Source organism: Hipposideros armiger, unplaced genomic scaffold (assembly GCF_001890085.2).
Source record: "Hipposideros armiger isolate ML-2016 unplaced genomic scaffold, ASM189008v1 scaffold_92, whole genome shotgun sequence".
NCBI lineage: Eukaryota > Metazoa > Chordata > Mammalia > Chiroptera > Hipposideridae > Hipposideros > Hipposideros armiger.
Window position 1 is genome coordinate 695,853 of NW_017731442.1, and position 27,631 is coordinate 723,483.

Below are 27,631 nucleotides of genomic sequence, written 5' to 3' on the forward strand. Positions count from 1 at the left end.
GAGCCAGGCAGGCAGCCTTTCTGCTCCCTCCCCCCTCAGAAAAAGAAGGCAGGGGGAAAAAATGTGTTTTTATAAATAGCTCCAGCCCCAGCTGATTTGTAAATTCAGTGGGGTTTTTTTTGTGTGTCAATGACATCACCCTCCTCCCCATGGCAACCCTCGACGATATCAAAATTGCCAAGCAACGTTGGAGCAGGTCGCTGCCGGAGGATTTAATGGAGAAATCCCAAAGTAAGCCGGGGTGCGCTGTGGAGGAGGGGTGTGCCGCGGCCAGGAAGGAGGCCGGAGCCTGCCGGTGCCGCCTGTCAGGCAGCCCCGGGCCAGCTGGGGCTCTTGGGCCACGCTCCCTTTGACAGCTCTGCTGAGGACAGCAGGTGGGGGAAGGGCACTGCTCCCTCCCTGATGTGCCAGAAGCCAGGAGCAGCCATCCAGGTGACTAAGCCGGCCCGCTGGCACTGAGTCACCCCCTGGCCTGAAGGTTTCTTCCTTCCGTTTTGCATCTGATTATTTTGGGAGCTGGAAACTTGGAGCTCCACCTGAGCCCCGCCCCTTCTAGCTCTCCCCTCCCTACCTTGGGATCCGAAGAAGATGGGACCTGCTGACAATCTGCTGCTACCCCCTAAGGATATGGAAGCCGCTGTGGGCGCCGGAGATGCCCAGGGAGAAACGCCAGGCAACAAAGTGCAATAGCAGATATGGTGATCGGGCTGCTGTGTCCTCTGGAGGTGTTGGGAGAGAAGAGGAATCTGGTCTGCACTGACTGGAGTCCTCCCGGGCTGGCTTTGAACTCACCTCCCACAAGCTATTTCTGTAAATGAGTGGCTTCTAGGGTCAGAGTGGCATTTGGAGAGCAAAGCTGGATTGGCTTAGGCTGGCCTGGGCAGGTAGGTGGCTCTGTGCTGGGTGTGGCCCCACGTGTGTGTGTGTGTGTGTGTGTGTGTGTGTGTGTGTGTGTGTGTGTGTGTGTGTGAGAGAGAGAGAGAGAGAGAGAGAGAGAGAGAGAGAGTTGTCCCCCTGCTGAAAACAGCAGGGTGGTCCGGCAGAGAGATGGGGATGGGGGATTTGGCATCAGTTCATCCTAATGCTGGGCCAGCCCAGGCTGTGGGACAGGTGCTGTGGAAAAGGGACCCCAAGCACCTGGCCTGAGCACGCCGGTGAGGGGAAGCGCCAGCTCAGACAAGCCCAGGCCCTCTCTGAGTCCACAGGACTGAGACACAGCAGGATGCCAACATAGGGAGTGGTCCAAAGGGGCAGGCCAGGGGTGGAAGCCAACCAACCCTCCAGGGGCTGGACAGCACATGGGCTGCCCCTCTTCTGACAGCCCTGGGCCCTGAGGCGATAGCGTCCTACCAAGGAATTCTGTCACTCTTCCATGCAGTGCCAGGCAGCATCTATGTGTGCTCTCTGCCCTGCTCACAGGGGTGCATTTCCTGAGAAGGGTGCTGGCCAGGGCACGGCTTCACCATACTCAGGACCCAGCCAGGGGCCACCACTCGGCCTGGCACTCAGGTCAGGTCCTCGAACCCCTGGCCCCCACGTGGCATGCTCCAATGTGTCAGGCAGAGGGGCGTGGGCCCCCCACCTCCCCCACACGGCTGGCAGCGTCATGGGCACACCGGTGAGTAAGCTGGGAAGGGAGGAGGCTATGTGCCCACAGAGGCAGGAGGACACCAACCAGGAGCCTTAGGGAGAAGCGGCTCGGTGAGAAAAGCATTGAGGTTTTCTTTTCCTTTTTGCCTGAAGGGAGTGGTGCTTCCTGGGCTAGAGACAAGCACTGGCCTGCAGTGGGGAGCTCGAGGCTCAGCTGCCCGGAGGAGCAGCTACGGTAAGGTCCCTGCTACCACTGTGGGCTCTGGCTTCCCCGGGTGGCGGAGGTGGGGGGGGGAGGGGTGCTGAGGTGTCCAGGCCACATGCCATCTAGGACAAAGGCACAGCTGTGGGTTCCTGGGCTACGGTGCCCCATGCCCCGCCTGACCTGCCTGCCACTCCTTTTCTAAATCGATTTTGAAACAGCCCAGTCCAAGCTGGTCTCTGGCTACCCAGCCAGAGGGAGAAATGCTTATTTCTGCTGCTCCTGACCCTCCCCCCCGTCTCGTGCCCACCCTGCAAATATTCATGGAGCATCGCTGGGACCCAGGCTCCAAGTCATGCAGAGCTTAACCAGGCACAAGATTCTAACTCTGACACAGTGGCAAGCTAGGTTCAGGAGGTGCCTGGCTGAGCACTACCCCTCCTTACAGGCCTCGGGCTCCCCACTTCCGCAGGGTTAATGCCTGATCAGCTCCAGGGACATCAGGCCCAGCGAGCTCAGGGCTATAAAATGCTGGGGCCCCACCAAGAAGCAGCAAGACTACTACAACGTAGTTTAGTCTTTCCCTGGCATTACACACCAAGCTCGGAGGGTCCTGCTTGGGGTCTTTCCCTAAGCTGGTTCTGGTGGGAACTGAGTTCGAAGTGTTGAGGATGAGCTCTGGGCTGCCTGGTCCCCAGACCCCACAGAAGCTCATCTAGCTGGGAATAAGGCCTTGGGGCCAAGCGAGGAGTCCTCTAGGCAGCTCAGGAATGGCAGACCTGGGATCCCTCGTGACACGGTGGCTAGTCAGGAGGGCTTAGGCACCAGGAGCAAGGTTTCCGGAAGCACCTGATTTGGGTGGAAAGCTCTGTGCCCAATGAGTAGCCACAAGGTGGGAGTGTGGGGGCTGCACAAAACTTCCGGTCCCCCAGGGACAGACTGATTCATTGTGAGCTAAGTTCTCTGGGTCATGCCAGGCACAGGGAAGGTGCAGGCAGGTCTAGAGTCTCCCACTCTGTGCACAACTACCAAGGATGACCAGGAATGCCCCCTACCCTGGCACATGGGACCAGAGCTGGGATGAACCCCTCTCAGTTGTGTCTTCCACTCAATTAATTCCCATACCTGGCTTCAGGATGAGGAAAATGACCCAGCTGTGGGGGTATTTCCTGCCTCCTCGCAAAAGGTGACTCCAAGCCTGGGGGACCCCAGGGTGTGCAGAGCTGAGCAGTGTCTGCTGCCCAGCTGGGTTCAGAGTGGCAGAGGCTATGGAGCACCAGACAAACAGCAGGCCAGCAGGGTGGCAGCTGGCAAGGCCAGAAAGGAGCAGAGGGTAGAGGCCAGGACATAGGGGGCAGGAGATAAAAAGGCTATCTGGAGTTTTAAAAGGGTTCAAGGAGGGCCCTAGATGCTGGTTGTCTTATACGTGCCGGCCTCTGTGTGGAGGGCCAGGCAGGGAGGAGGTGAAGATGCTGAGAAACTGCATTCTTTACCCAAGCGGCCCCAGAGATGCCTCTAGCACATTCTGTCCTGGGCACAGAAGGCAGGACGGACTCATGGGAAGCTGTCCTGTGGCTTGAAACAGAGCCCTTCTCGTGGTTTCAGGAGTGGGCAAGTCCAGGATTCAGGAGCACTTTCTAAGACTTGGGCAGCAGGAAGGGTGCTCGCAAACCTCATCCACAGGCATTCTGCAGCCTGCCCTGTGAGGGCTCAAGAAGACAGTTCACTTCTGTGAACCTGCCTTGGCGGAAAGAAGTGGGCTACCCAACAGGCTGGAATAGAGCGTGGAAAATGGAAGCTTTGGGGGCAGAAAGAACTTTCAGCCTCCTGAAGCCAAGCTCGCCCTTCTGCAGTGTTAGCAGGCTGACTGGAAGCCCGCCACTTCTGAGCTCAGCCCTAGGGCCCACTAAGGGCTAAGACAAGACGTGCGAGGTGTGAGATAAAGGAGATCTTGTGGTTTTTTTGGCAAGATGGGGGCTCCAGGCAGCACTTGGAGATGGCAATTGACACCCTGTTCAGGTAGGGAACAGCAATTGCCTGACTTCTAAATACAAAACCCTGGTCACAGGAACATGGGGTGAGGGAAAGTGCCTAGAAATGAAGCGGACAGAGCCATTGCCCTGGGAGCTCAAAGCCCTTCAACAGAGGAGTAGAAAGGAAAGCTGAGCGTGGGGCAACCCCGACAGAAGCCAGCTGAGCTGCCGAGCCATGATCAGCAATAGGGGGTGTTGTCCCTTTGCCTGCTCTGAGCCCCCAATTCATAACTGAAATTGTCAGCCATGACCCATTCGGTCCAGATAATTTATAAACTTAGACTAATACCAGGAGTGGTTCTTAACATAGAACTTTATAAAGATGGATGAGAAAAAGATTAGTTGAGATGAAAAACAAAGGAAGAAACAGCTTCTACAGTTATGGGCAAAAGATGAGTGCTCAGGAAGATGTACAAGTACAGGAAGAGGCAGGATGGTGGGTGGTTAATAGCAGGAGTCAGCCAGGTGAGTGTCAGGCCCAGGGCTGTCTCTTCTTGACTGGGTGACCTCAGATAAGTTACCTCATCTCTCTAGGTCTCCATTTTCTCTCCTGTCCAACGGAGATAATTATAGTACCTACGAGGCAGGGTTGTTGAGAGGATTCAATAAGCCCATGCGTGAGCACTCGTAGCAGCATGGCCGGCACATAAGTGCTCAGCAAAGGACACATTATGATTGTGATGATTATTCGTGCTAGAGAAACAAAGTGCCAGAAGGGAGAGACCTCACGTGGGTCTTCAAGGGAATCAGAGAAGGCTTCATGGAGGAGGTGGCTTTGGAAGAACCCTGCCCTGAAGAAAAGCTAAAGCTTTCAGATCCATGCCCAATGACGCTGGGAAGAAATGCAATACCAGGTCCATTTTTTCCCCAAATAGCTTGTTTGTCCACTGAGGTACTTTAAGGAATGATCTGAGCCTATTAAGAGTTTCCTTTTCTTTCTGGGGTTCAGAGTTTGAGGTCTTGAGAGCTCAATATGGGCTGTACATAGTGAAGGAATCAAGAGGCTGTCTGGCCTTGATCCCACTCCTCTTTGGGCCTGGAATCTTCTCACATGGTAGCTCTGGTTCCTTGAAGAGCTGTGTACTAATGAGCCCCATCTGAAGCACACACTTGGAGGTGCTTCGTGCAGAGGGGCCAGACTGGAGACCATAGTGATGTTCTTGACCACTGTGACAGGTGACTTAGAAATGCCCAGGAAGCATAAGGCTCAGACTCGAGAGGTTTTGCTTTTCCTACCAAAGAGTTATCTGTTCTATGAATTTAGAAAAGGTCATCTCAGGTTCTGTTCACCCACCCAAAAGAACAAGGCAAACCCAGAACATGACAGACTTTCCTATGCTGGGGGAATTAGCATGCGAAAACCAGGTTCCCTCAGCCCCAGCAAAGGGACATCCTTTCTGCCCAGCATTTTCTATAAAGCCTCATTATGACACATCAGGTAGTGCAAACATCCAAGTCTTTACAGAGGGACAATGGCCTTTTTTGTACACCTGTGGCTCTCTGTGGCGACCTGTCTCCCTCATAGTGCTGCCTTGGTCAGCAAATGCTGGCATCTTACTACTGGACTCTGGTTTGCCAAAGCCTCAAAACCCTTGGGCCCCTGGGCTTCTGGCTAAGGGGGTGGGGGCATGGTTATCTTCTCCTGCACACTCAGGCTGCCTCGGACCTGGACAGGGGGCCTCTGGGTGCTCAGAGAAGCGGGTCCAAGAAAGCTCAGGTCAGTGGGTGTGTTGTTCTGGTCTCTGATCCCAGTAGAGCAGCTCACCCCAGGGCAAATAGCATCGAAGCGGTCACCTTGCTCCAGGCCCCTGCTGCCAGACTGTCTGCCCCAGCTTCTGAAGGCTGCAGCAGCAGCAGGGTTAAAACCGGGAGGACTGGTTCTCAGCTTCAGCTTCCTGGCCTAGAGCCTCCAGCCTCCATTTTCTTTCTTTCAGCTTCCAGTGAAGCTTCACATGGAATTGTGCAAGTAGGCACAGAGGGTGGAGGGAGCCAGGGGACCCGTTATGCCGCAGCCTCCTTAGATCACCCAGAGTACAGTCCTGGGTCGGTGAAGAGAAACGCAGAGGCGGAGAGGGCTGCCCCAGAAAGGAGCTGGCTGCCTTGGGTTGCTGTAGCACATTCAAGCCAAAGGGAGCCCCTAAGAATGTTTAATCTGGCTCCCATAATTGTATAGAGGGAAGAAGAGGCTCAAGGAAAGCAAGTGGGTCCTGAGATCACATAACTAACTGGTGGCAGAGCCAGTTTCTGGCCCGCCTCTCATTCCAGTACTCTTTCACTACCCAAGGCTGCCTTTCTAGCAGCAGCAGCAGCAGAGGCACCCCAAGCAGGGACAGATGTTAGCTGCCAGGTAACTTGATGGCTGGAGAGAGGTGGCCTAGCCTGACAAAGTAGGAGGCTGGACAGGCCCCAGCGTTCCTCTTTGCCTCCTGCCCTAACGAGGGCCTGGCACCCCAACCTCCCCACCTGCATCTTGCTCCCCATGGAGCCCCAGCTCGGCCCCTGCTCATTCAGCAGCGCCCCCCCCACCCCCCAAGAAGAGGCTATGCCCATCCAACCCAGGCCACTCTCTGAGTGTAAACAGAACCAGATAATTTGTAAATGGATTGACTCAAGTCCTAGTTGTCCCAGGAAGCATTTTATATTTTAACCAGGAGGCTGTCAATGTCTTAAGCCAAAGAAGGGAGTAATGATGAGAGTATCTAGGAATGAAAGAGATTCTGCAGCAGAAGTTAGGGGAGCACACAGGAAAACCTTTACCTCAGGTGGTCTTTTCACCAGTATATATTATGACCCCAGGCAGGAATCTAAATGTCGAATGGCCGCCATCAGAGGTCAGATCTCAGAAGCTGGAGGCCTGTCACCAGGCCCAAGCTGGACAAGAAGACGGTCATTTTCCACTATAGTGGGTCTTGCTGGAAGATGGTGTGACTAGGGTTAGGAAAGGCGCAGAAAGGTGAAGGTCTCAGACGCTGGGGAGGGATGGAGCCAAGTCCAGGGGCAAGAATGCAAGGCCAGGAGTAAGCGAGCGTGCAGGGCTCCTGTGGAGGACGGGAGGTCAAGACCGTAGGAGGAGCTGCCTCCAAATGGTCTATCATCCCAGCAAAGGCCATCATGCCATCCACTGGCAAGGGCATGGCAGCACACATTGGGTCTCTGCAATGTCAGTATTCACACGAAGATCTTGCAGGCTGCCACCCCTGGGGCTGTCAAGGTGTAGGCCAGAGACTAAGGAAGGAAAGGCCCTGAGAAAGGATGGCAGCAGCTGTGTGGGCCCCGCCAGGACCCTTGAAGCACAGCACAGCCCAGCCGAGTGACAGTTAGACAGGTCATGCCTTCTGACACTGACCCAGGGTAGACACAGAAGGCAGAGTTTCCTGAGCTCTATAGCCAGGTGGTCAGTGCTCCCAGGAGGCCACACAGCCCAGAGCCTGTAAACTTTGTGCATTTAGAGCTAAGGTATTCCAGCCAGAGCGTTGCGGATGGGGCTTGGGCAGCCAACCTCGAGCTTCCTTAGACTCTTTCCTTCCCTGGGCTCTGGCCTGAGCCTTCACCTGGTGACAAGCCTACTCCCCCCACTCACCTTCCCTTCCTTAAAGTCAGGCCCTGGGCACCAGAGCATGGGTGCCAGTTACAGCCCTGCCCCAGCCTCAGACTAGGGCAGCCGCTGGAAGCTCTGAAGAGAGAGGAAAAAACAATGAAGGGTTCGCATTCAAGGAGGCTTCCAGCTGTTAGTTCTGCCAGCAAAAGTGCCTGCCAGAGAGCTAAACTGCCAGCAACAGACATTTGGGTGGAACTTTGGAGCCCATTAACATCATAGTGAGAAGATATTAAATGAATTCATCATGTCTCTAAAATGAGTGTCCTCAGCACGAAGGTGACTCTTTCCATTCCCAGCCCTCCCCAAGCTAGCCCATAGCCCCTGGGAAGGGTGCCACAGCCTGCCCTGCCCCTGCTTCAGCCCCTTGATCTGAGTGGCTCATCCAGGTCACCAGGCCCCTTTGGGACTGTCAGGCAAGTTTGGCCCCCAGTGTCCATTTGCGTTTGGGGAAGACTGGCCTATATATTCCCGTTGGCATAGGGAGCCTCGTATAGATGCAGAACTTGAGGAAAAGGTAGAGAGAGACTGGAGGCTTCTGGGAGTGGTAGTTTCCCTCTGCTGAAGTTCAGGACAGCAAAAGGACACATCTGTCCAGCAGCCAGGCAGGGGAGCCCCGTGGACTTTTCCCAAACACCTAACTGGGTCCAGACAGTGCTGCCTCCTGGGCTGGGGTTCTCTCTCCAAGACCTGGAGGGGATAGACCTGTAGGGCTAATTTCATAGCGAGTTCTCCTGGAAGAACCCTGAGATTCTGCCCCTGTGGCCCACCCAGGGGGCTCCATTGCTCCCTTTGGCAGCTGTGAGGGCGGCCCAGTCAAGAACCTCTCACTCTCTTTGGGGATGCTGATCCTCAGGGCCCCTGTACCCCAATGCTCTAGACCTCATCATTTCACCACCTTCCCAAGGGAGGGGGCACTCCCTCCCCCATCATACACTTCAAAAAACTGAGACATTCCGGGAGTCTATAGAGGCAGAAGGGCTCCAATGCTGCAAAACCTCATGCTCTCTGCAGCTCGACTCCGTCTACCTTCCTCCTGCCTAAGGAGTCCAAGGGCTTGGCAATGTCAGCTCCCTCAACTCACACTCCCAGACTCTCAGAAGTGGGTACCTGCCTCTCAGCCCCATCATCAAAGAGAGATAGGTGGTCCCATGAGGATGAGGGACACTGGCCCAGGCCACCCCAAGAGCAGGAAGGGACAGGTGTTGGACAGCCTGGAAGAGAGAAGGAAGAAGGGATCTTCTCCAAAGAGTTCCTCTCTCCCAGGGCTGGGGGCTGCAGAGTGGGTGAGTAGCTTCCTCCAGCCAGTCAGCAAGTAGGCGTGTGTGACAGGCCCCGCCTCTCCAGCAGTGCTGCATGTGGGCCTCATGGTGCTGGGCCCGGTCCAGGTCTGTGAAGGACAGATGGCTTGATGCAGGGACTTCAGTCAGGGTGCTGGCTCATGACTGGGTAAATCTAGCACCTGGTTCCTAGCGGGGGACTCAGTAACAGGTGTAGGAAACTGAGGCCCCCCTGTGCCCTTCATACCCAGTGCTGTGTGGGGGTCTCATGCCCTTCAGAAATGGGAGCAGGATATTCCACCACCTCTCTGTGTCACATGACTTACCTATCCAGGGTGGCCGAGTTGGCACAAGGAGGGAACAGGCAGCGCCTCCGCCACTAACTGTTCCCAGGGACTTGACCCCACACAGTCAAGTCATATCATGCAGTCCTTGGAACCAGGGACTTTTGAGCAGTACAGAGTTCAGAAAACAGGCTGAGGGCACAGAGACTTGGCTTGAAATTCTGGCTCCACTGCTCAGTAACTATAGGACTTGGAGCTAGTTCCTTAACCACTCTGAGCCTCAGTTTCCTCATCTGTAAAATGAGAATAATAATAGCATTGTTTTTCTGTGCCAAGGTTGTGGTGAAGACTTGATTGAGATAATATGTGGAAATAGCTTAGCATGAGGCCTGGCCCATCGGAAGCATTCAATAATTGGCAGCCATTATTATTACTATTATTAGAGGAGGGCAGAGTCATCCAGAGAAGGGAGCCCTAGAAGGAGCCGGGTGAGTTTGTCAGCAGCGTTCCTGATCCCCAGGCAGTGTTTCAAGTCACGAAGCAGAAAGGTAAAGGGAAAGGATAATGTGTTTGTGTTTCTAAACCACAAATCGATCCATATCTTTCCTCTTTGGCCCTAACTGGTGCTTAGATGTTGTAACAGGCCCCAACAGCCACAGGCTGAGAAAGCTGGGAAGAGCCTGCCTTACCCAATGTGCCCGCCCTGATGTCCTCCTAGACAGTTCTGGTTGCCTAATACTCCAGAGCTGGCAGGGCTCCAAGTGTCATTGCTCTTGGTGAAATGTCAATTTTCAGTGTCCCTATCCGGAGCTCCTGCCCAGTTTGTAGCATGGCAGTGCATGGACAACTCCCTCAACCAGAAGGCCTCTGCCAGCTGCCAGGGCTCTTCAGAGGGAGGTGTGCCTGATCCCTCTCCCTGTGCCTGGCACAGCAACCTGGGAACAGGGCCAGAGGGAGGCACATGGACGCTGGAGAAGACACCGTCCCCCAGACTTCCTGCCACCTCATGCATTGCTGTTTTGCCCTGTCCTCCTGCACAGGGCTGAGTTGAATCAGAGGAGGATAGAGAAGGTGGGGGGCGGGGGGAGTCACACATAAGAATTAATCACTCAGGACCCATTCTGCACATCCCAGCCATTCCAATTTGCAGAGGGTCATCCTACATGGTAGAGCTGACCCATCTGTAGATGTGACTGGAAGTACAGAAACTTGGAGTTGTGATGGGCCCAAGAGGTCCCCTGGTCTAGCCCAGTATCCAGTATGGGAACCTTTTCACTAGCATATCTGACTGATAGTTACCTGGGGTCTTGAATACCTCCAGTGATGGGGGATGCATGACCTCTTTGGTCAGTTTTATCAGGGAGTCTTTGCCTCTCTGCAAACCCCACTGCAGTTCCCAAAGGTGGGAGGACGCCAGGGTTCCCTAGACTCACTCTCTGCAGGGTGAGAATGGGACTTGGCTAGGAGCCTTTGTGGGATACCCAAGCCTGGGTTCAAACCAAATTAAATACCAGTTCATTTCTGATAATATTCTAATGTTCTCATTGTATCATAGTTCAACAGTTCAAAAATACTGTTTGAAGCTGCGGTTTTGGTATGTAAGGTATTTGTATGAAAAGAAAAGAATTTATGTGTGAATTTGTGAGTCAGTAAAAAATAATTTAAGATGTTGATTTTAGGTTCAACAATATTATGCATTTCATTCTAGCTTTGGTTCATGGTTCATTTCAAACCCTCTGCAACCAATTCCCCCCACGTACCCCTGCCTCTACACCCACCTAGCATAACCCACTTCCCACAGCCAGCATTCAGCCAGTGCTCCTTTGTCCCTGGGTAATCCCTGGGGAAAGTCACTTGTATCACCTGCCCCCTCCCCACTACATGGCCCCTCATCCTAGGCTCAGCAGGCAGCTTCCTGGGGGACCAACAGAAGGTCAGGGGTTGGCTGAAGGTCAGGCCTACAGTGTTGTCTTGTCAGAGGGATCAGCTTGGGAAAGACACAGAGAGGAGGAGGGAAGATAGAGGGTGAGGAGGGGAACAGAGACCTGTCTGCAGCTGCCCCAGCTTCCACATCACTCTCTGGGGGCTTCCAGGGCAAGCACTGGGCACCACCATACTTGCCCCAGGAAGGCTGAGGACATGGGGCTTGTGGTGCAGCCAGACAGGGTTCAGGCTTGTTTGGGGCTGGGTAATTGCCACTTGGCACCTTAGCTCTGTTTGGTTGGAGCCTCGAGTAAAATGTGCATAAGCAACAGAGGCCATATGCAAATGCTGTATCTATAAATTGCATTCATCTATCTAAAGAATCAGTGAACAAAAATGACACATGGTAATAGAGACCTCAGTTAATACCTAAATTTGAGGTGACCAACAATGACAAACATCCCTGCACTGTCCTTGGTGCCTGCTCTGCGACACTGATAGTCACCCAACCACTGCTTGGGGGCAGCCATTTGGGGTCCAGGTGCACTGAATTTCCAAGCCAGAATCCCCTCAGCGCTCAGTTTGACATGTCCATCTCCAGGGGCCCAAGTCTAGGACAACAGGGTCTTCTCACTTCCTTGTTTAGGGAGGAGACAGACAGGTGGCCCCGCCTCTTCTCCATGATGTATATACACAGGACAAACCAGCCTTCAATCCAGAAAAAAGCAGGGCAAAGGGCAGTCAGGATTGAGCCACTCTGAACAGCCATTCTGCTTCTAGGCCAGGGCACTGCTGGGGACAACCAGGAGATGCCATTTCTGGAGCTGGGCCCCATTCTGTTTGAGGGTGCAGGGTCCTGGAAGCTTTCTTTTCCCTAGAGGTCTTCTACCCCAAAATCCTGAGGCCAGAGGGTTCTCAGAACTGAGCAAGATTTGACAAGGAAATTGGAATCTCTTTAAATCCTGCTTTCTTGCCTGCACCAGGGGGCTACCCCAAAAGAACAGGCTGGGGGCACATAAGCTTGGGTTGAAATTCTGGCCCCACCACCCAGTAACTATAAGACTTGGGCTAGTTCCTTAACCACTTTCGGAGCCTTGTCCAGATGGGACAGACAGGCTGAGGTGGCATGTGGCAGGACTCTAGCTGGGGCTCTCCAGGGTGTGCGGGTGGGCGCCCCCACCCCTGGAGCAGCACCTCTAGGATCCGGAAGGAGGCAGCCCCTGGCCTCCAAAGTGAGCATCTGCAAATGCAAATTAAGGAGTTAATTACACCGAGAGGCGCTCAGAGGATAGTCCAGGTCAGGCCCCTGCAAGGCAGCCCAGGGACCTTGGGGACACCGGCAGGTCACAGCGGGCTGGACCAGGATCAGGGCCCCAAGGCGATGGGCCGGAGGAAGCTGGAGCCGACAGGTTAGATGGAAAGGGTTGAGCAGGGAGGCGCCCCCCCGTGCAGAGAGGCTCCTGGCCCCCTGCGCCCCTCGGCGACTTTTCCCGCGACTTTTCGCGGTGCCCTACCTGAGGCCACACCCTGAAATCAAACTCGCGGCCAGGTGAAGCCGGCGCTGCACAAACTTGTAAGCGCGGCCTCTCCTTGCCGTTCCCCGCGCCCAGGTCCCTCCCGCGGAGGGCGGATCCAGCTCCCGCGGCCTCTTGGAGTACTCCGGGATCTTTCTGCTCACAGGTGGGTGCCCCGGCCACTGCTGCAGGCTGGCTAACCTCCTCGGACTGTGGCCGGGACGAGGCAAAAGGCGCGGGTTTTCATTCCCCGAAGTTCGGGGCCACCCGCTCCAGGCCGAGAGGCCTGAGAGCAGGGACGGAGAGCTTCGGCTGTTTCCAGAACAGGACCTACCTCCGCGTGTGCGCCTGGCGCTAGCGTCTCAACGGGCTGGGGGATTCCCACCCCACTCGAGCTTGTGAGGTGGGGCCCCTTGGCCGCTGTAACTCGGAGCGCGGCGGGCAGAAGGGCCGGAAGCGCTGTGCCCACTGCGCGCTCCTCCCCATGCGCCCCGCGGGGAGCCCTCCACCTCCCCTTGCACCTGAGAAGGTGGCTAAGTCAGGTGGCGGTGGGCGTGGGGCGGGCGTGGGGCGGTTCCAGATTTTCTGGATTCGGTCCATTCGCAAAATCCGCGGGACACTTATCTATCGCATTTGTCACAGTGAATTTCTGATCTGTTTCCACCCAGGCCTTGGAGGACTGGCCGGGAAGGTCTTTAGTCTTCCTTCTTCTGGTGCCTGAAAGCTCTGCCCACTGACGAGTGAGGAGTTGGGAGGAAGAGGAGGCGAGGAAGGCAGGCCTGAGGTGAGTGAGGGACCTCCAACCCTGGGAGGATGCCCATGAGCCTTCTAGAGACCAGCTTGAGGAACAGGCTCGAAGGGACAGTGGGCAGGCCAGTGGCCCCCCTGGGCTGGCTCATTCTTGGTACTGTTGGGCAGTGCAGTGGTCCCTTCTAAGTGCCATTTCTCAATCCTTAGCAGATGTACATTGTTACGTCCACAACCGTGGCCCATAGCAGGCAGCAGGGCTTCAAATACTCCTCCCTGCCTACTGGCCCAGCCTCTGCTTGTCATCAAGTCTGATGCCTGTCTGGGGGTAAGGCAGTGTCACCAAAGCTGTGCACTGATTTCTTGCTGGGGAAAGTGGCTCCCCAACAGGAAAGGCAGTAGCACATCCCGCACCTATGCTGAGCAGGCCAGGAAGCAGCCCCAGGCAGAGGTGCTGCTCAGCACACCCCAGCCTGCCAACTCATTTCCCAGATCTCCAACCTACTAAAATCCCTCCAGCTTTTCCGGCTCCCAATGTGCGGCATCCAACCTGGGGTGTAGATGTTGCTAGGAACACACTAAGAGCTAAGACATGAAGAGTTCCCAGGGTGTAGGCTGTGTTTTTTGTATCTTGCCCATTTCTGGTGTTCTTTTCGGTACCTTTGACTTGTTTTTCTAGGTGGGAGAGGGGAAGGGGCTCCGGTTTGTCTGTGGTCAGGTCTTTTGTGGCTTGTGCCACATATATTGCAATGCTGTGAGTTCTCAGGCCATGTGTAGGACAGTGGCTGAGAATACAGCACTTGGAACCAGAAGGAGCTGGGTTTGGATCCTGACTTTGATTCCTTAGGCAAGTTTGCTTTACTTCTCTCCAAACTTTAATGTCCTCATCTATAAAATGGGGAGAAGGATCATTCCTTCCTCACAGGATAGTTGTGAGGCCTCACAGTGATAAATGAGAAAATGAGAACAGCCCAGCAGTGGGCCACCGCCCCCCACCCCCCCCACCCCCCGCCTTCATTTGCTAGTATTGGAAAAGGTGAAGCTACCTGAGCCCCCCTGTCTTGGAGAACTTTGAGAATGATCTGACTATGTGGCAGGAGATTATGGAAGTTGCTAGAGCAAAGCAATGGGAATACAGTAAAGGCAGAGGGTCCATTAGGGGCAGGTAGTGAGGTGACCCCAGGGAAGGGGCCATTTCTGGAAGGAGATCCAACTTCCAAGGCAGAAACTGTAGCACGTTCTGTACATTTCATACGTGGTCACATGTTCATGGGTGACCCTGGACATAGCCATTTTTGGGGTAGAGGGAGCCTTTGGCTGGAAGCTTCCAGTCCTGTCTCTCAGTAGTGGTGTAATCTGGGACAGGTCATTTAACTTCTCTGGACATGATAAAGGAGCTTGGAGCTTGGAGTTGGAGAGATCTGGATTTCAATCCCAGCTCCGCACGTCACGTCTCCAACAATTACTTCTCTCTCAGTCTCGTTTTCTTCACCTGGAAAACAGAGCTCATACTATCTACCTCATAGAGTTGTGACCATTAAATGCACCAATTGAAAGCACCAAACGCAGTGCCTGACATGTGCTGGGTACTTTATACATGTATATGTGTATATTCCCTGTCTCGTCTCCTCCTTCCTCTCCCCAGCTGTCTGCCTTCTTTAAAATGCACCCAGTAAAGCAGATTTGGCCCAAGTCACAGTGGTATTATGAGCATAAAGTGAGGAGGTAAAAAAAATAAATATAGAAAGCTAAAGTCTGTAAAAAAAAAAAAAGATAGAGAAAGAGAGAGAGGGAGGTAGGGAGGGAGAGAGAGGAGAGATTGGGGACCTAATCTTGTGAGTAGGGGACTCCAGAGGTTCTTTCTGACTAGGCATTGAGGGTTCTGTGATAAGGACTCAGGCCTCTGCATTCAGAGGCTGTTGAAAATCTGGCCTGGTGAAGAGGTGCCTGGTCTGCAGACCTCCCAGGAAGGCCATTTTTCTCTCTTCCCTTGGAGATAACCCCATGCCCAGGAAGGCCCAGTGCTGTAGACCAACCAGGGATGGGTTTAAGATGCTAAGTAGCGTGAACAGAGGTCAGATGACTGGTCTGGCTTGAGCCACTGCTGGACTGCAGCGCTGAGTGTACAGGCTGGAGTTGGGCCGAGAGGTGGGCCTGAGTCAATATTGACCTTCTCTGGCTGGCCAGCCTGACTCTTTGGCCTCTCATTCAACTGGAGTGTTGACACAAGTGATTGAATGAGCTTTATTATCATATTCTTTTCAACAACAGCCCTATTATCTCTCCCCTGAGGATTCCCTGGGACCTATAGTGTGGGAGTGATGACAAGGGCGGGGAGCCCAGACATGTTGGCCTATTATGTGCACAGTGCCCCCTGCCCTGCACACTTAGCTTCTCTCTCTAGGCCAGTGTAGTAGGACAGCAGGACCTCAGACTGCTGCTCAGCATCCTGGGGATGCGCCACACTTCAGCACAGTGACCCTGGGCAGATGTTACAGTCCTCAGGCAAAGGGCCACAGCCTGGGTCTAGGACCTACCCACACTGCAGGTGACAAATGGGCAAAAAAGCGAATCCTCTTCAGGCCCTTCCCCCAGTGTATTTTGGGGGGCCAGGAAAGGGTGCTGGAGTACCATCTTTCCTGCCTCTCATGTCATGCAAAGAGGGGCAGATGGCAGGCCTGGTCCCCTGGTGGAGGCTGAGGGAGGACAGAGCTCAGCTCTACACAAAGGATGAGCAGCAAGGGGACAGAGGACAGGGGTCGTGGGAAAGGGAAAGAACTCCCCATAACTGAACTCATTTGAGCAGGTCACAGACAGGGGACAGGCTTCTGTTGGGAATGCCACTGAGGGACTGCAGTTTGGGCAGGGACAGAGGGGAGTCCCATGAGTGAGTGCCCCATGATGTGTGTCACCATCTCTTCTGGCGGGCAGTGAGGTCAGCGAGCCATCTAGCAACATCTATTTGGAAAACGTCAGCTAAACTACATGAGAGCAAGGATCTTGTTTTGTTCACCACGGTTCACAGAGCCCAGAGCAGAGCAAATGCACAATAAATACTTTTGAATAAGTGACTGAATAATATAATTTTATAGTTAAATTCCAGAAAGTTAAGTTTGAGAAAAATCTTTCCGGCTGATGAGAATACTCTGATGAGAGGCTGGCTTCTGTCCACGCTATTCTCATCCAGGAGCCAAGAAGCACATGGTTCTACAGGAAGGGTGTGTGGGCTGCCAGTTCCCAAGGGGGTATTAAGAGGTCAGGCAGCCCTGCTGCAGATGTGTAGGTGGGAGGGCCCAGCTCTGAAGGTGACGGGGTCCTCTGTGGGCCACTCTGTGACTGATGGTGACAGTACTAGGGGTACCTGTCTAAATGATATAGAGCTCAGGGGCGTACCTCTGCCTCAATGTCATGATTCTAGGATAGATCCTTCCCCAAAGTGCCTTGGGTGGGCCTGAGAACAGTGAAATGTGGGTGGTGGGAGGTGACAGCCAACTGCAGCCATGTTCACATCAGGGTCTCGGTCAGATAGACATGGGTCTACCCCTTCTTTGATGCTTGACTTGGTTTCCTCATCTGCATAATGGGACAATAACAGTGTTACCTTGCAGGTTTGTGGCGAAGAGATCTTGTATGTGAAATGCTCAGCCCATAGCCTGGTGCTTACATTAGGCACTCCATGAATAATGAGTGGCTCCTTAGCTAGAACAGATGCTGTTTCTCTCCTCACTGTACCTGGAGACGCTGGCAGAGGTGAAGGAGTCCATTCCCTTGTTACCACCTGAAATGCTGAGGCCTAGGAAGGAGAGTAGGCCAAGATCACCAGCTGGAACTTAGGAACGCTGCGCCCTGGGGCCACAGTGAGCCAGAGCTGATAAGGCCCTGAGTCCCCAGCAGAGGAAGCCTGGGTGTGCCCCCCCACTCTTGCTCACAGGCACTCTGAACAAAGTCCAAGGTGCAGCTCCTCTCTTCCAGTTACCCAGAAATGGAGGAGGATCACACCAGCCTCATTCCTAACAACATCCCAGAACTGAACCAACCAAGCCCCGCCCTCTGCAAAGTAGCTACAAACTCCTTTAGGCTTGCTCTCTGGAAGCCACCTTCCCAGCCTGCAGCACATTCTTGTGAATCCCTTCTGTGAACTAAGTGTCCTTTCCTTGAAAGGAATTCGATGTGTGGAAATAGCCCAAACCCACTCAAAGCCAGGCATGGAGGGTAAGGTGGGTCACCACGTTGGACACCACCACTTCCAGTGAAAAGTAGAGGCTACAGGTTAGGAGAACAGTCGATATTGGCTCAAGATGGGCCCCAAAGGTGATTTCCAAAGAGGAATTCTGGAAGTACTGGAGCATGGTTGGAACAGACTCCCAAGGGTCTGCCTCAAATGGCAGCACTCATTTGAATGTCTGAACTCTAGCCTGAGGTTTCAATGCAGACTTATTTCTATATAGCTCTGCCTTGGGTTTGTGGAGCCCAATAGCTTGGTGGCCCTGGCATCCCAGGCCCTGGCAGATGGATGTCTCCTCCTAGAGGAAAAGCAGTTTGAGAGGGTGACCCGTCCTCTGTAGCTGCTCTGCTTACCCCTGTTATGGACTCTAGACCAGCCAAGCCACAGTGCCCTGCTCTGAGGGCCACCACCCAAACCATATATTGCTGTGGAATTAATAGTAGCATCAACTACAAAGCTATACCCACCACTCCTTGAGCCAAGCCCATGGATTGCCTGACTTCAGGCTGAGACCCTGTAGAGGGGACCTGACCTGTTCTGGAGAGAATACATTCCTGCTGCTTCTGCAGCTTCTTTCCTATACGTCAGGCCCTGACATCACAGCCACCAACATGAGCTCTTTGGAACATTTGTACCCACCCCTTGCAGGGCAAAAAGAAACCTGGTTCCAAACAAAGTAAGGGTCAGCCTACAAGTCAAGGCAGCGCCAGCTCCCTTGGCCTCTGGCTCACAGACCAGCCCAGGAGAGAACCTAGCAATTTGGGGGGAGGGAGCTGGCTCTGGCCCACCCCCTTCTACACACTCCTGTGAGTTTACTCAGGCTGCTCAGCCCTGTTCCTGTTCATAGAGACCCTGGGAAGATTAACAATAGCCCAGGGCCCTCAGAGTGGGGCGTGGTGGAGGGAGCAGGGACTTCGGAACCAGATCAGGGGTCCAGCCCCAACTCAGTCATTTCCTGGTTCTGTGACCTTGGATGAGTTATTTAACCTCTCTGAGCCTCATCTGGATTTGTGGATAGTAATAATTCCTACCTCCCAGAGTTGTTGTGAGGATTAAATGAGTTGATCCTCGGAAAGGGCCTAGCACACAGTAGGTACTCGAGAATAGTTACTTCCCTTTCTGTCTTGAATCTCCTGTGACATGACAGTCCCATCTCTTGGTGACCCCAGTCTGTGGCTCCCTGAACTCTCCCATCAGCTCTGCCCTTGGGTTTCCTGGATGTGGTAGCATTTTCTCCAGAAAAATCTTTGCCAGGAACTGACCTGCACCCCATCTGCCAGGCCCAGACTGGAGGAAGCAGCCTCAGCTGGAGCTGTGCCCGGGGAGCTTCCTTTCCAAACTGGTTTGGGCTGGGCAATTCCCTCCCCACACTGGCATTCCCCCTCTGGTCCAGCCACAGGCCAGCCAGCCAGAAAGTAATGTCTGCAGGCATTCCGAAGAAAAAGTTCAGAACATCCCTGTCACAGCAATGGATCCAGCCTGGAAAAGAATCCTCAGCACCTCTCTGCCCTGTGCTGGGGTGAGGTGTCACCCACCGGGAGGTCACCCTGAGCCTGAGCTGGCACCCTGCCTCCGCCCATTTGTACTGCAGAGTCTCAGTAGACGTCAGAGTCTCACTTCCATCAGGCTAGACAGAAGGAAAGGCAGGGACTTGCTCTCTGATCCAAAATCATCTCCTTGCCTCCTTCCTCCTTCCTCCTTCCTCCTTCCTCCTTCCTCTTTCTTCTTTCCTCTTTCCTCTTTCTTCCCTCCTTCTCCTTCCTCTTTCTTCCCTCCTCCTTCCTCCTTCCTCCTTCCTCCTCAGGGATATGTATCTCCTTTAAGGAAAGCTCCCCCCTTAGATGAATTGAGTGTGGATGCAAAGAGGTGAGATACTAGGGACAGCAACTTAAAGGCTGGCGTTGCCTGATTTGCTTTAATACTACCTGAGGTGGGGGGGGGGCAGGCTGGGACCTTCAGCTTGGGTCTGAAGGTAGGAAACTGGGGTGGAAGGTGGAGACCTAGGAATGGCAAAGTGAGGGCCCCTGTCTGGGCAGGGTCTATGCTCCAAGGTCACTGGCTCCGATGCTAGAGAGAGGCAGGATGTTTGTGGTTCAGGTATTTCACACGTAACGACTTGGCAACATGAAATATTTGAGTGGTGGAATGTCTCTTAGGAACTCAGCCTTTCTTTAAAAATATTGTGTTTTCTTTAGAAAAGGTTCCAGCACCTTTAAGGAACCTTTAGAAGAGTAGAAAGATAGGGTAGGAAGAAATCATCTGTAGCCCCACGGGTCAAACACCACAATGAATGTTTTGCTGTATTTCCCTCAACTATTCATTGCATTCCTGCTGCATTTACAAACTAATCTAGGTGAAATCTTTAGAAAGAAGCCCTGCTCCTGTGCCATTAAGAACTCTGCTTTGGTGTGGAATAAAAAGGGGTTCTGTGGAAAGTAACCTCACAGGGTGATCTGATCATAAATTCCTAAATGGGTAGGTCATAGAAGGCAATCACGTCTCAGGCGTAATAAGTTCTTTAGTAAAAGGCTTATCTTTGCCTTAAACAGCCCTATCCATTGTTTCTGTGCATCTAGGTTAACACACTTTTGAAATGCCCCCTTTCAGACCCCTCCTTCTGAAGTGTGAGAGCACATAATCTTAACTATTATAGTTTGTAATCCAATCCTGGAATCTTCCTTAATTTCAAATGCATAAAAGAAACTGCAAAACTGTTATTCTCGGGAGCATTTGAGATCTTGCTCTGTGGCATATGTTGTCAGTTTGGCTCAAATTCTCATAAAAATTAAAAAAAAATTTGCTTTGGATAAAGAAAACCTGGTAGTTTAATGTGTCTCTGGGACCCCTGAGTGTGGACAGGTTTTCGCCCTAGCAGGTCAGGGGCCCCAGGAGAGCCCACCAAATTTGAGCCCCACAGACTTACTCACACTGGACCTGGGGCAGGGGATGGCCAGACATTGGGTTTCACCCTCCTGCCCCCCACCACCACTGCCACCAGCTTTATTATTTTACCTTTAACATTTAGATCCATGTCATTGGGGGATATGAATTCATTTTTCAAGATTCTTCCTTTTTTCATGTGGATATCTAATTGCTTCAGCTATATTTATGGAGAAGGTCTTCTGTTCCTACCATATTACAGTGTCACCTTTGTCATAAATTAAGTGACCTTATATGACTGGGTCTATTTCTGGATTCTCTCTTCTGTTCCATTGGCCTAGTCATCAATCTTTGTGCCAATTCCACACTATATTAATTATTGTAGCTTTATAATAAACCTTGATATATAGTAGTGTAATCCTCCAGCTTTGTTCTTCAAGATTGTCTTGGCTATTCCTGGTTCTTTATGTTTCTCTGTACATTTTAGAATCAATTTGTCAATTTCCACCAAAAGAAATATGCTAGGATTTTGACTGGGATTGAAATAAATTTGTAGGTTAATTGGAAAGAATTCACATCTTTACAACATTGACTCTTCCAGCTTAGGAACATTCTTTAATACCTTTAATTATTTTATACTTCTCATGGTAGAAAACTTACACATCTTTGATTAGATTTATTCCTAAGTATTTGACATTTTAAATGTAAAATGGTATCTTAGGGTGTCCCCCCCCCCAATAACACTTCTGACATCAAATGAGAGGTTTTTTTTCCCCTTCTGAGACCATTTCTCCACCTCGGACACCCACTGGGCATTCAATAATGCAATTCAATTCTGACACTGACTGCCTGGAGTTAGCACAGACCCCACAAGCCCAGTTCCACAAGCCACCCCCACTTCAGACCCCAATTGCAAGTCCTGGGCCACCTGTATTTCTGACCAACTGGCTATAAATCAAGGGTTCCTATGACCCCCCTCCTCAGGTTCGATAATTGGTTAGAATGGCTCATGGAACTCAGGCAAGCACTTTACTTATTATTACCGGCTCATTGTAAAAGATGGAACTCAGGAACAGCCAGGTGGAAGAGACGCACAGGGCAAGGCATATGGTCAGGAGCATGGAGCTTCCGTGTCCTCTCCAGACTCCTCACCCTCCCAGCACCTTGGTGTGTTCACCAACTCAGAATCTCCCTGAATACTGTCATTTAGGGGTTTTATGGAGGCTTCGTTAAATAGACATGACTAAATCATTGGCCTTTGGCAATTAATTCAATCTCCAGCCGTTCTCCCCTTCCCAGAGGTGGGGGCAGGGGGGCCTGAAAGTTCCACCATTCATGTCACTCTGGGGATCTCAAGGGTGTTAGGAGCAGTGTGCCAGGAGTAGCAGACAAAGACCAAACTTCTGTTTCCCATTGTACCCCATAATCTTTTTTAAAATTTCACTTTGCATTTGTTGCTGGTATGTAGAAATAAAATTGATTTTTTTATATTGACCTTGAATTAGAGACCTTCTAAATTCACTTATATAATCCCAATAGTTTATATGTAGATTTTTCTGGATTTTCTATGTATGCAATGATATTGTCCAGTGAGTGTTGGCTTCGCCACATTTTGGAGGTGTCCTGGCAGCCTGACTGGCTCTGACTTCTAAATCTCTGCTTGTCCCGCCCTCAAGCCCTAGCTCACTTACTGCTTCAGCCAGCTCCCGCCCTCACCCCCACAGCCCAGAACCCATGATTCTGCGGCATCCGTCCCTCTTCCTCCTCAGGTCTTCCCTGCTGCCTCTGGAAAGAACTGGTTCTGGAATGGCTGTTGGGGCAGGCTCAGGAAGACAATCCTAGAGTCACTTGGACAATTTGCTAACGATGCTGTCTCCACGCATTCTTGCAGCAAAAGCTGGGCCCTCGGGCAGGGCAGGGGAATTGGGGAAAGGGATGTTCTGGGAGGAAGACATATTAGCTACCTCTTCTTTAACTTTAGGGTATGCCCCTGTGCCTCGAGAGGAGTTCACAGAACAGGGGAGCAGGGTGAGACTATCAGCTAAGCCCTGGATAAAGGGTCTGTCTCAGAGGCTGTGAAAACAGACTGTGGGATGAACACTCTTCTGTAGCCAGAGGCTGAAGGAGGAGGTCAAGTGTTACCATCAAGAGTTGACATAGGGCCGGCCGAGTGGCGCGATGGTTAAGAACTGGCTTGGGACGCCAGAGGGCCCCGGTTCGGATCCCACATATGAGGGCCAGTGACACTGCCCTCCACAGCTAAGATGCTGAGCAGCAGCTCGACCTGGAGCTGGGCTGCCGTGAGTCACCGGCAATGGCGTAGGCTGCAGCCCCTCCTGCAGTGGGTTGCCATGGGCTACCGTGTGTAGCTAGCAGCCAGTGTGGGCAACCAGCAGCCGCAGTGAGCGGCTGTCCAGAAGCCAGCGACTGATCAGCCTCGCCCGGGAAGAGCGCAATGATGGTGCCAACTTGGGCCAGTGAAGCAACGTCCTCCATAACTAGACTGAAGAACAAAAACGACAGCAACTTGTCTGTTTCCCTTCCCCCAATTCCCCAGCACTGTTCCCATCCCCCCAATTCCCCAATAAAAATCTTTAAAAAAAAAGAGTTGACATAGTGGAGAGGTGGCAAGGGCCTGAGGTCCCAGAAGTCAGGCCTGGCCCCTTGACAGGTGAATCTGAGAGGTTGGAGTTCGGCATCACTCCTAGGCTAGTATCTGCTCACATTGCCACATCTATAGAATCCTGATCTTAGAGACTGGGATATAGTGAGGTAACACAGCAAGAGAAACAGCCCCCATTTAATGGGAATCTGCTCACGTGATACTCCCCAAACCCTGTGAGATAATTTTATTAACCCCATCTTATAGATAATGAACACCGAGGATCAAATCATTTGGGTAACTTGCTCAAAGTCTCCCCAAATTAGTGGGAGACTCCCTACAATTCACCTGTAACTCAAGCAGGTGTATGTCATTCCAAAGTGCTTGGTCCTTGTGGGTCCTATGAACGGGGCTTTGCCCAGAGTGGGTGTTTGGTGGACTCCTGAATCTCAAGGTCCTGAAAAGTGGCTGACAATTCAAGAGGTGTGACATGGAATCAGGCTGATTCATGCTTGGTTAATTCTAGTGGGCAAGCTGGTTGTTGGAGCCTGCTGCCTTTCTGAGTGGGTACCAGCTGCCTTCCAGATCTGTGACCTACTCTAGAACCTGCTAAAGTGACCAGGAAATGCTGTTTCCAGAACAGGAGTCAAAAGAGAATGCCCCCAGCATCCAAAGATACCTCAGATCTGTGGATAGGTGAATGACCCAAGTATTCAAGAAACAAACATGTTTATTTTTTGAAATTTGTTTCTTGAAACCTGGAAGTGACCTTTCCAGGTGACATACTAGTAAGAACCCATTGAATGTATTTTACTACAGTAAAGAAAATGGGGGGGGGAACCCCATTGAGCTGTTTTGTGCCACTTCAGACACAAAAGCATTCAAGTGGGCACCCATGACCTTGACTTCCATCACATGTGGTCCCAGCCAGGTACTCCTTGAAGGCCAGACTAGAGCAACATTTGGGAATAGTCACTTTACCTCCTGGGTTTCCAGTCTCCCTCTCTCAAATCCACACGCCACATCACTCTGAGACGTTGAAGGAGCTCACCAGAGCCTTGGACAAACCCCAAATCAGCAAGGTGAGGGACGGAGGTTTGACTGCAAGTGACGTTTTGTACAGGCAGAGTTCTGAAACCTGAGAGAAAGGAGCCTAAGAGGAGGTAGGCCCTCTATTCCCTGGAGAGCTGTACCCCTGAGATAGCTGCCCCTCAGGGCTTTCCAAAATTAGGGCTAAGCAACTGGTGACCATGAGGGCTCTTTTGCGTTTCCTAGTCCCATGATAAATGGCCCCAACTGGGCAACATATCTGTGACTTGGCGGGTTGGCTTTTTATGAATGTTTTATGTCACATTAACAGGTTTTCTGTTGTTGAACCATCCTGGGACAAACCCGAGTTGATTGTGATAAAACAAAAAACTTTAACATACTACTGGATTCAACTTGCTAGTTTTATTTAAGATTTTCATTTATGTTTCTAAGTGAGATTGGCTCAAATTTCCCTTTTCTTATCTGGTTGAAGAATCAAGGTCATACTCGCTTCATAAAATGTGTTTGCTGGCTTTCCTCCCTCTTTCCCCTGTATTTAATTCTTTGACAGCGGGATGATATTTGTAATAGGCTTTGGATCTTACAAGCACACACCCCCAGAGTCTGCCTGCTCAGCAAGGGACTTGGCACTGACAAGAAGACAGACAGACACCTCTTCCTTGTGTATAGTCTGTGTTGGCTTATATACGGTGCTTTTGTTGTTTCTGAGACCGCTCTGCTGGGAGCTAGCCATTTCCCTGAGGCAGGAGGGATAGGGGAGGGGAAGCCCTGGGCCCAGATGGGAGCTGTGCTGGGGGGAGGGAGTCCAGAGCCTGGTGCCTCAGCTGCCACCACAGCCACCTGTGCTGCCTGGGTCAGGCTCCTGTGAAGCCCCCTGGAGCTCAGCCTGACCCTCCCCACGCAGACACCATGTTCCGCAAGAAAAAGAAGAAACGTCCTGAGATCTCGGCCCCACAGAACTTCCAGCACCGCGTCCACACCTCCTTTGACCCCAAAGAAGGCAAGTTCGTGGGCCTTCCCCCACAATGGCAGAACATCCTGGACACACTTCGGCGGCCCAAACCGGTGGTGGACCCTTCACGCATCACGCGGGTGCAGCTCCAGCCCATGAAGGTAAGATGGGTGGCAGGAATGACGGGGCCAAGTTCAGCCTCTTTCGCTCCGTAGATGTAGATGCCCGTGTTTGGCCAAACCACAAAGGCACCTGGAGGAACCACCTAATTACCAGCTGTCAATTAGCCACTGTTTTCATTCCCTGCTAATCAGCCTCTCATTCTCTCCCTGGGTGACCCGCAGAGGAGGAGCCTGGGGGGGTCCCTCTCTGCAGGGTGGTAGGGTTGCCAGATTTAGCAAATAAAAATACAGAATGCCCAATAATATTTGCATTTCAGATAGCAACAAATTATCTTTTAGTGTTAAGTGTGTCCATGCAACATTTGGACCTGCAGCCCCTCTGGGGCAGGGGTATTGAGTTGTGTGTGTCAAGAAGGATAGATCCAAGAGGCTGGCAGCGGTGGGGGTCAGGGCCCTGTCAGGATTTGGAGGCCACAAAGCCAGTGTGTGTGGAGGAGAGCCCTGGACTGGTTCCTGCCTCCTCCGAGAGCTCTGCATGTCCCAGACGGCTACAGACAGAGCCGGAGAATGGCAGCGGGCCCCAGGTGGGGTCTGGAGGCCCCCAGTACTCCCTCATCTCCCCAAGCCTAGCTGCCTACACCATGTGGCATGCTGGACTGTAAACTCATGGTTACTCACCTGTGTGCCCTGCTGGGCTGCAAGCCCCATAAAAATGGGCCTTCTCCCTGAATTCCTGCACCAGCACGGGCCTGACCTTCCATGGGCCCTGGTAAATGACTAAAAAATTACGGAATGGATGGATGACACAGCAGGCCATGTCTTTAGATGTTCCTCCCCAAGGCCCCCAGGGAGACTGATCTGGTCCCAGGCCGTCCTTCCCTCCCACAAACAGGCCACTCAGCCGTGCTCTTCTCCCCTCCCCTGCAGACAGTGGTGCGTGGCAGCTCCGTGCCCATGGACGGCTACATCTCTGGGCTGCTCAACGACATCCAGAAGTTGTCAGTCATCAGCTCCAACACCCTGCGTGGCCGCAGCCCCGCCAGCCGCCGGCGGGCACAGTCCCTGGGGCTGCTGGGGGAGGAACACTGGGCCACCAACTCCGACATGTACCTGCAGAGCCCCCAGTCTGAGTGCACCGACCCCCATGGCCTCTACCTCAGCTGCGACGGGGGCGCAGCAGCAGGCCGCAGACAGCAGGAGCCACAGAGCCCACGGGTCCTGCCCAATGGGCTGGCCACCAAGGCGCAGTCCCTGGGCCCCGCCGAGTTCCAGGGTGCCACGCAGCACTGCCTGCAACTGGGGGCCTGCCTGCAGAGCTCCCCACCCATCCCTGCAAACACAGGGAAGCGTGGGACCAAGGCTGCCAGGCATGGCGCCGAGGAGGCCCGGCCACAGTCTTGCCTGGTGGGCTCAGCTGCGGGCAGGCCCGGTGTGGAGGGCAGCCCTAGCCCTAAGACCCAGGAGAGCAGCCTTAAGCGCAGGCTATTCCGAAGCATGTTCCTGTCAACTCCTGCTACGGCCCCTCCAAGCAGCAGCAAGCTAGGCCCTCCGCCACAAAGCAAGGTAGGTTGGGGAGTCAGGGGTGGGGGCTGCCCTCTGGGGCCACTCTCAGCAGGGCTGGGAGCTGGTCTGGCCGGTGTACACCAAGGAGTGCATGTCAGGGACACAGGCCCTGCCTGGCCTTCCCCACTTACAGGGTCGGGTTGGGGACTGCGTGAAGGAACAAAATAATCAAGAAGCCAGCTCAGCCTCATCTGAGGATTCTATCTTGAATCAACTGAGCCCTTGTCCTCCAAAGGCTTAGATTAGCATGTGTGTGTCAGAAGTTGCAATCAGGTCATCTTCTGGGGGTGCTGCAGAGGGGCTTATTGTACACCCTCCTGACATTCCTGCCCTCTGGGGTGTGTCTAGGTGGACCACAGTGGTCAGCACCCCCTGAAAAAGCAGCAACTTTAATCTCAAGCCCAGACCTTCCCCTGTCCCTGGTGCCCACCCAGGCTCCAACAGAGACAGGTGCTCCAGCACTGGACAGGGCAGGGGCTCTGCCTGCCTCCCTCTCCTCAGACCTTCTCTCTGCCTCCACCCCTTGCTTGCCTCCGTGCTCCCCTGAACTTGTGCAGAGGCTCCGCGCACGGCTTCTCCCTGAGGCATTCAGCAATGTTCCCTCCTCTAGTGAGGATGCCTGCCTGCCTGTCTTCCCTTTTTTTAGTGGTGGTGGCTTTGTTTAACATTTCTGGAATGATTTATTCTCGAGTTTGTGTGCCGTATGAAAATCTAAAGGATTGAATTTGCCTGGGTCCAGGATCCACAGGAGAGCTGACGTTGGGCCTGTGGTGACAGTCTCAAGTGCACATATTTTTCTTATAAAAAAGGAAACAGTGAAAGGAGTCCTAATTGTGACGTTTCTTGGCAGGCAGAGGAGAACAATTTTGCTTCTTACATGCCCCGTGACATCCTGTCCGTGGTGACAATAATGTTCTTTCCCATTTGGCAAATGAAAAGACTGATTCAGAGAGGGTGAGACAGCCTCTAGGTGTTTCAAATGAGTCAGGGAAGGAAGGCATGAGAGGGCCTCTCGGCTCTCACCTCTTACTCAGGAAGGCATTGCTATCTTGGCAGCCACTTTTCTCTA

At 52.8% G+C, this 27,631-nt stretch overlaps 1 protein-coding gene across 7 annotated transcripts in view; it reads left to right on the forward strand.

Moving 5' to 3' along the window:
* The first annotated feature begins 129 nt into the window (after positions 1-129).
* PAK6 (p21 (RAC1) activated kinase 6) overlaps positions 130-27,631 on the forward strand; it is a 35,271-nt gene continuing 7,769 nt past the window's right edge. The window contains exons 1-6 of one of the 7 annotated variants that reach the window (XM_019645050.1): positions 131-884; positions 1,744-1,825; positions 3,763-3,811; positions 13,090-13,205; positions 24,830-25,038; positions 25,927-26,562. In XM_019645050.1, coding sequence (XP_019500595.1) covers positions 24,835-25,038; positions 25,927-26,562 — 840 coding nt within the window. In that variant the 5' untranslated portion in view covers positions 131-884; positions 1,744-1,825; positions 3,763-3,811; positions 13,090-13,205; positions 24,830-24,834. Of the gene's footprint in view, positions 885-1,671; positions 1,826-3,762; positions 3,812-12,508; positions 12,588-12,933; positions 12,951-13,089; positions 13,206-24,829; positions 25,039-25,926; positions 26,563-27,631 lie in introns of those variants that run through there. The other 6 variants (XM_019645048.1, XM_019645053.1, XM_019645049.1 and 3 more) reach the window with 6 other exon arrangements.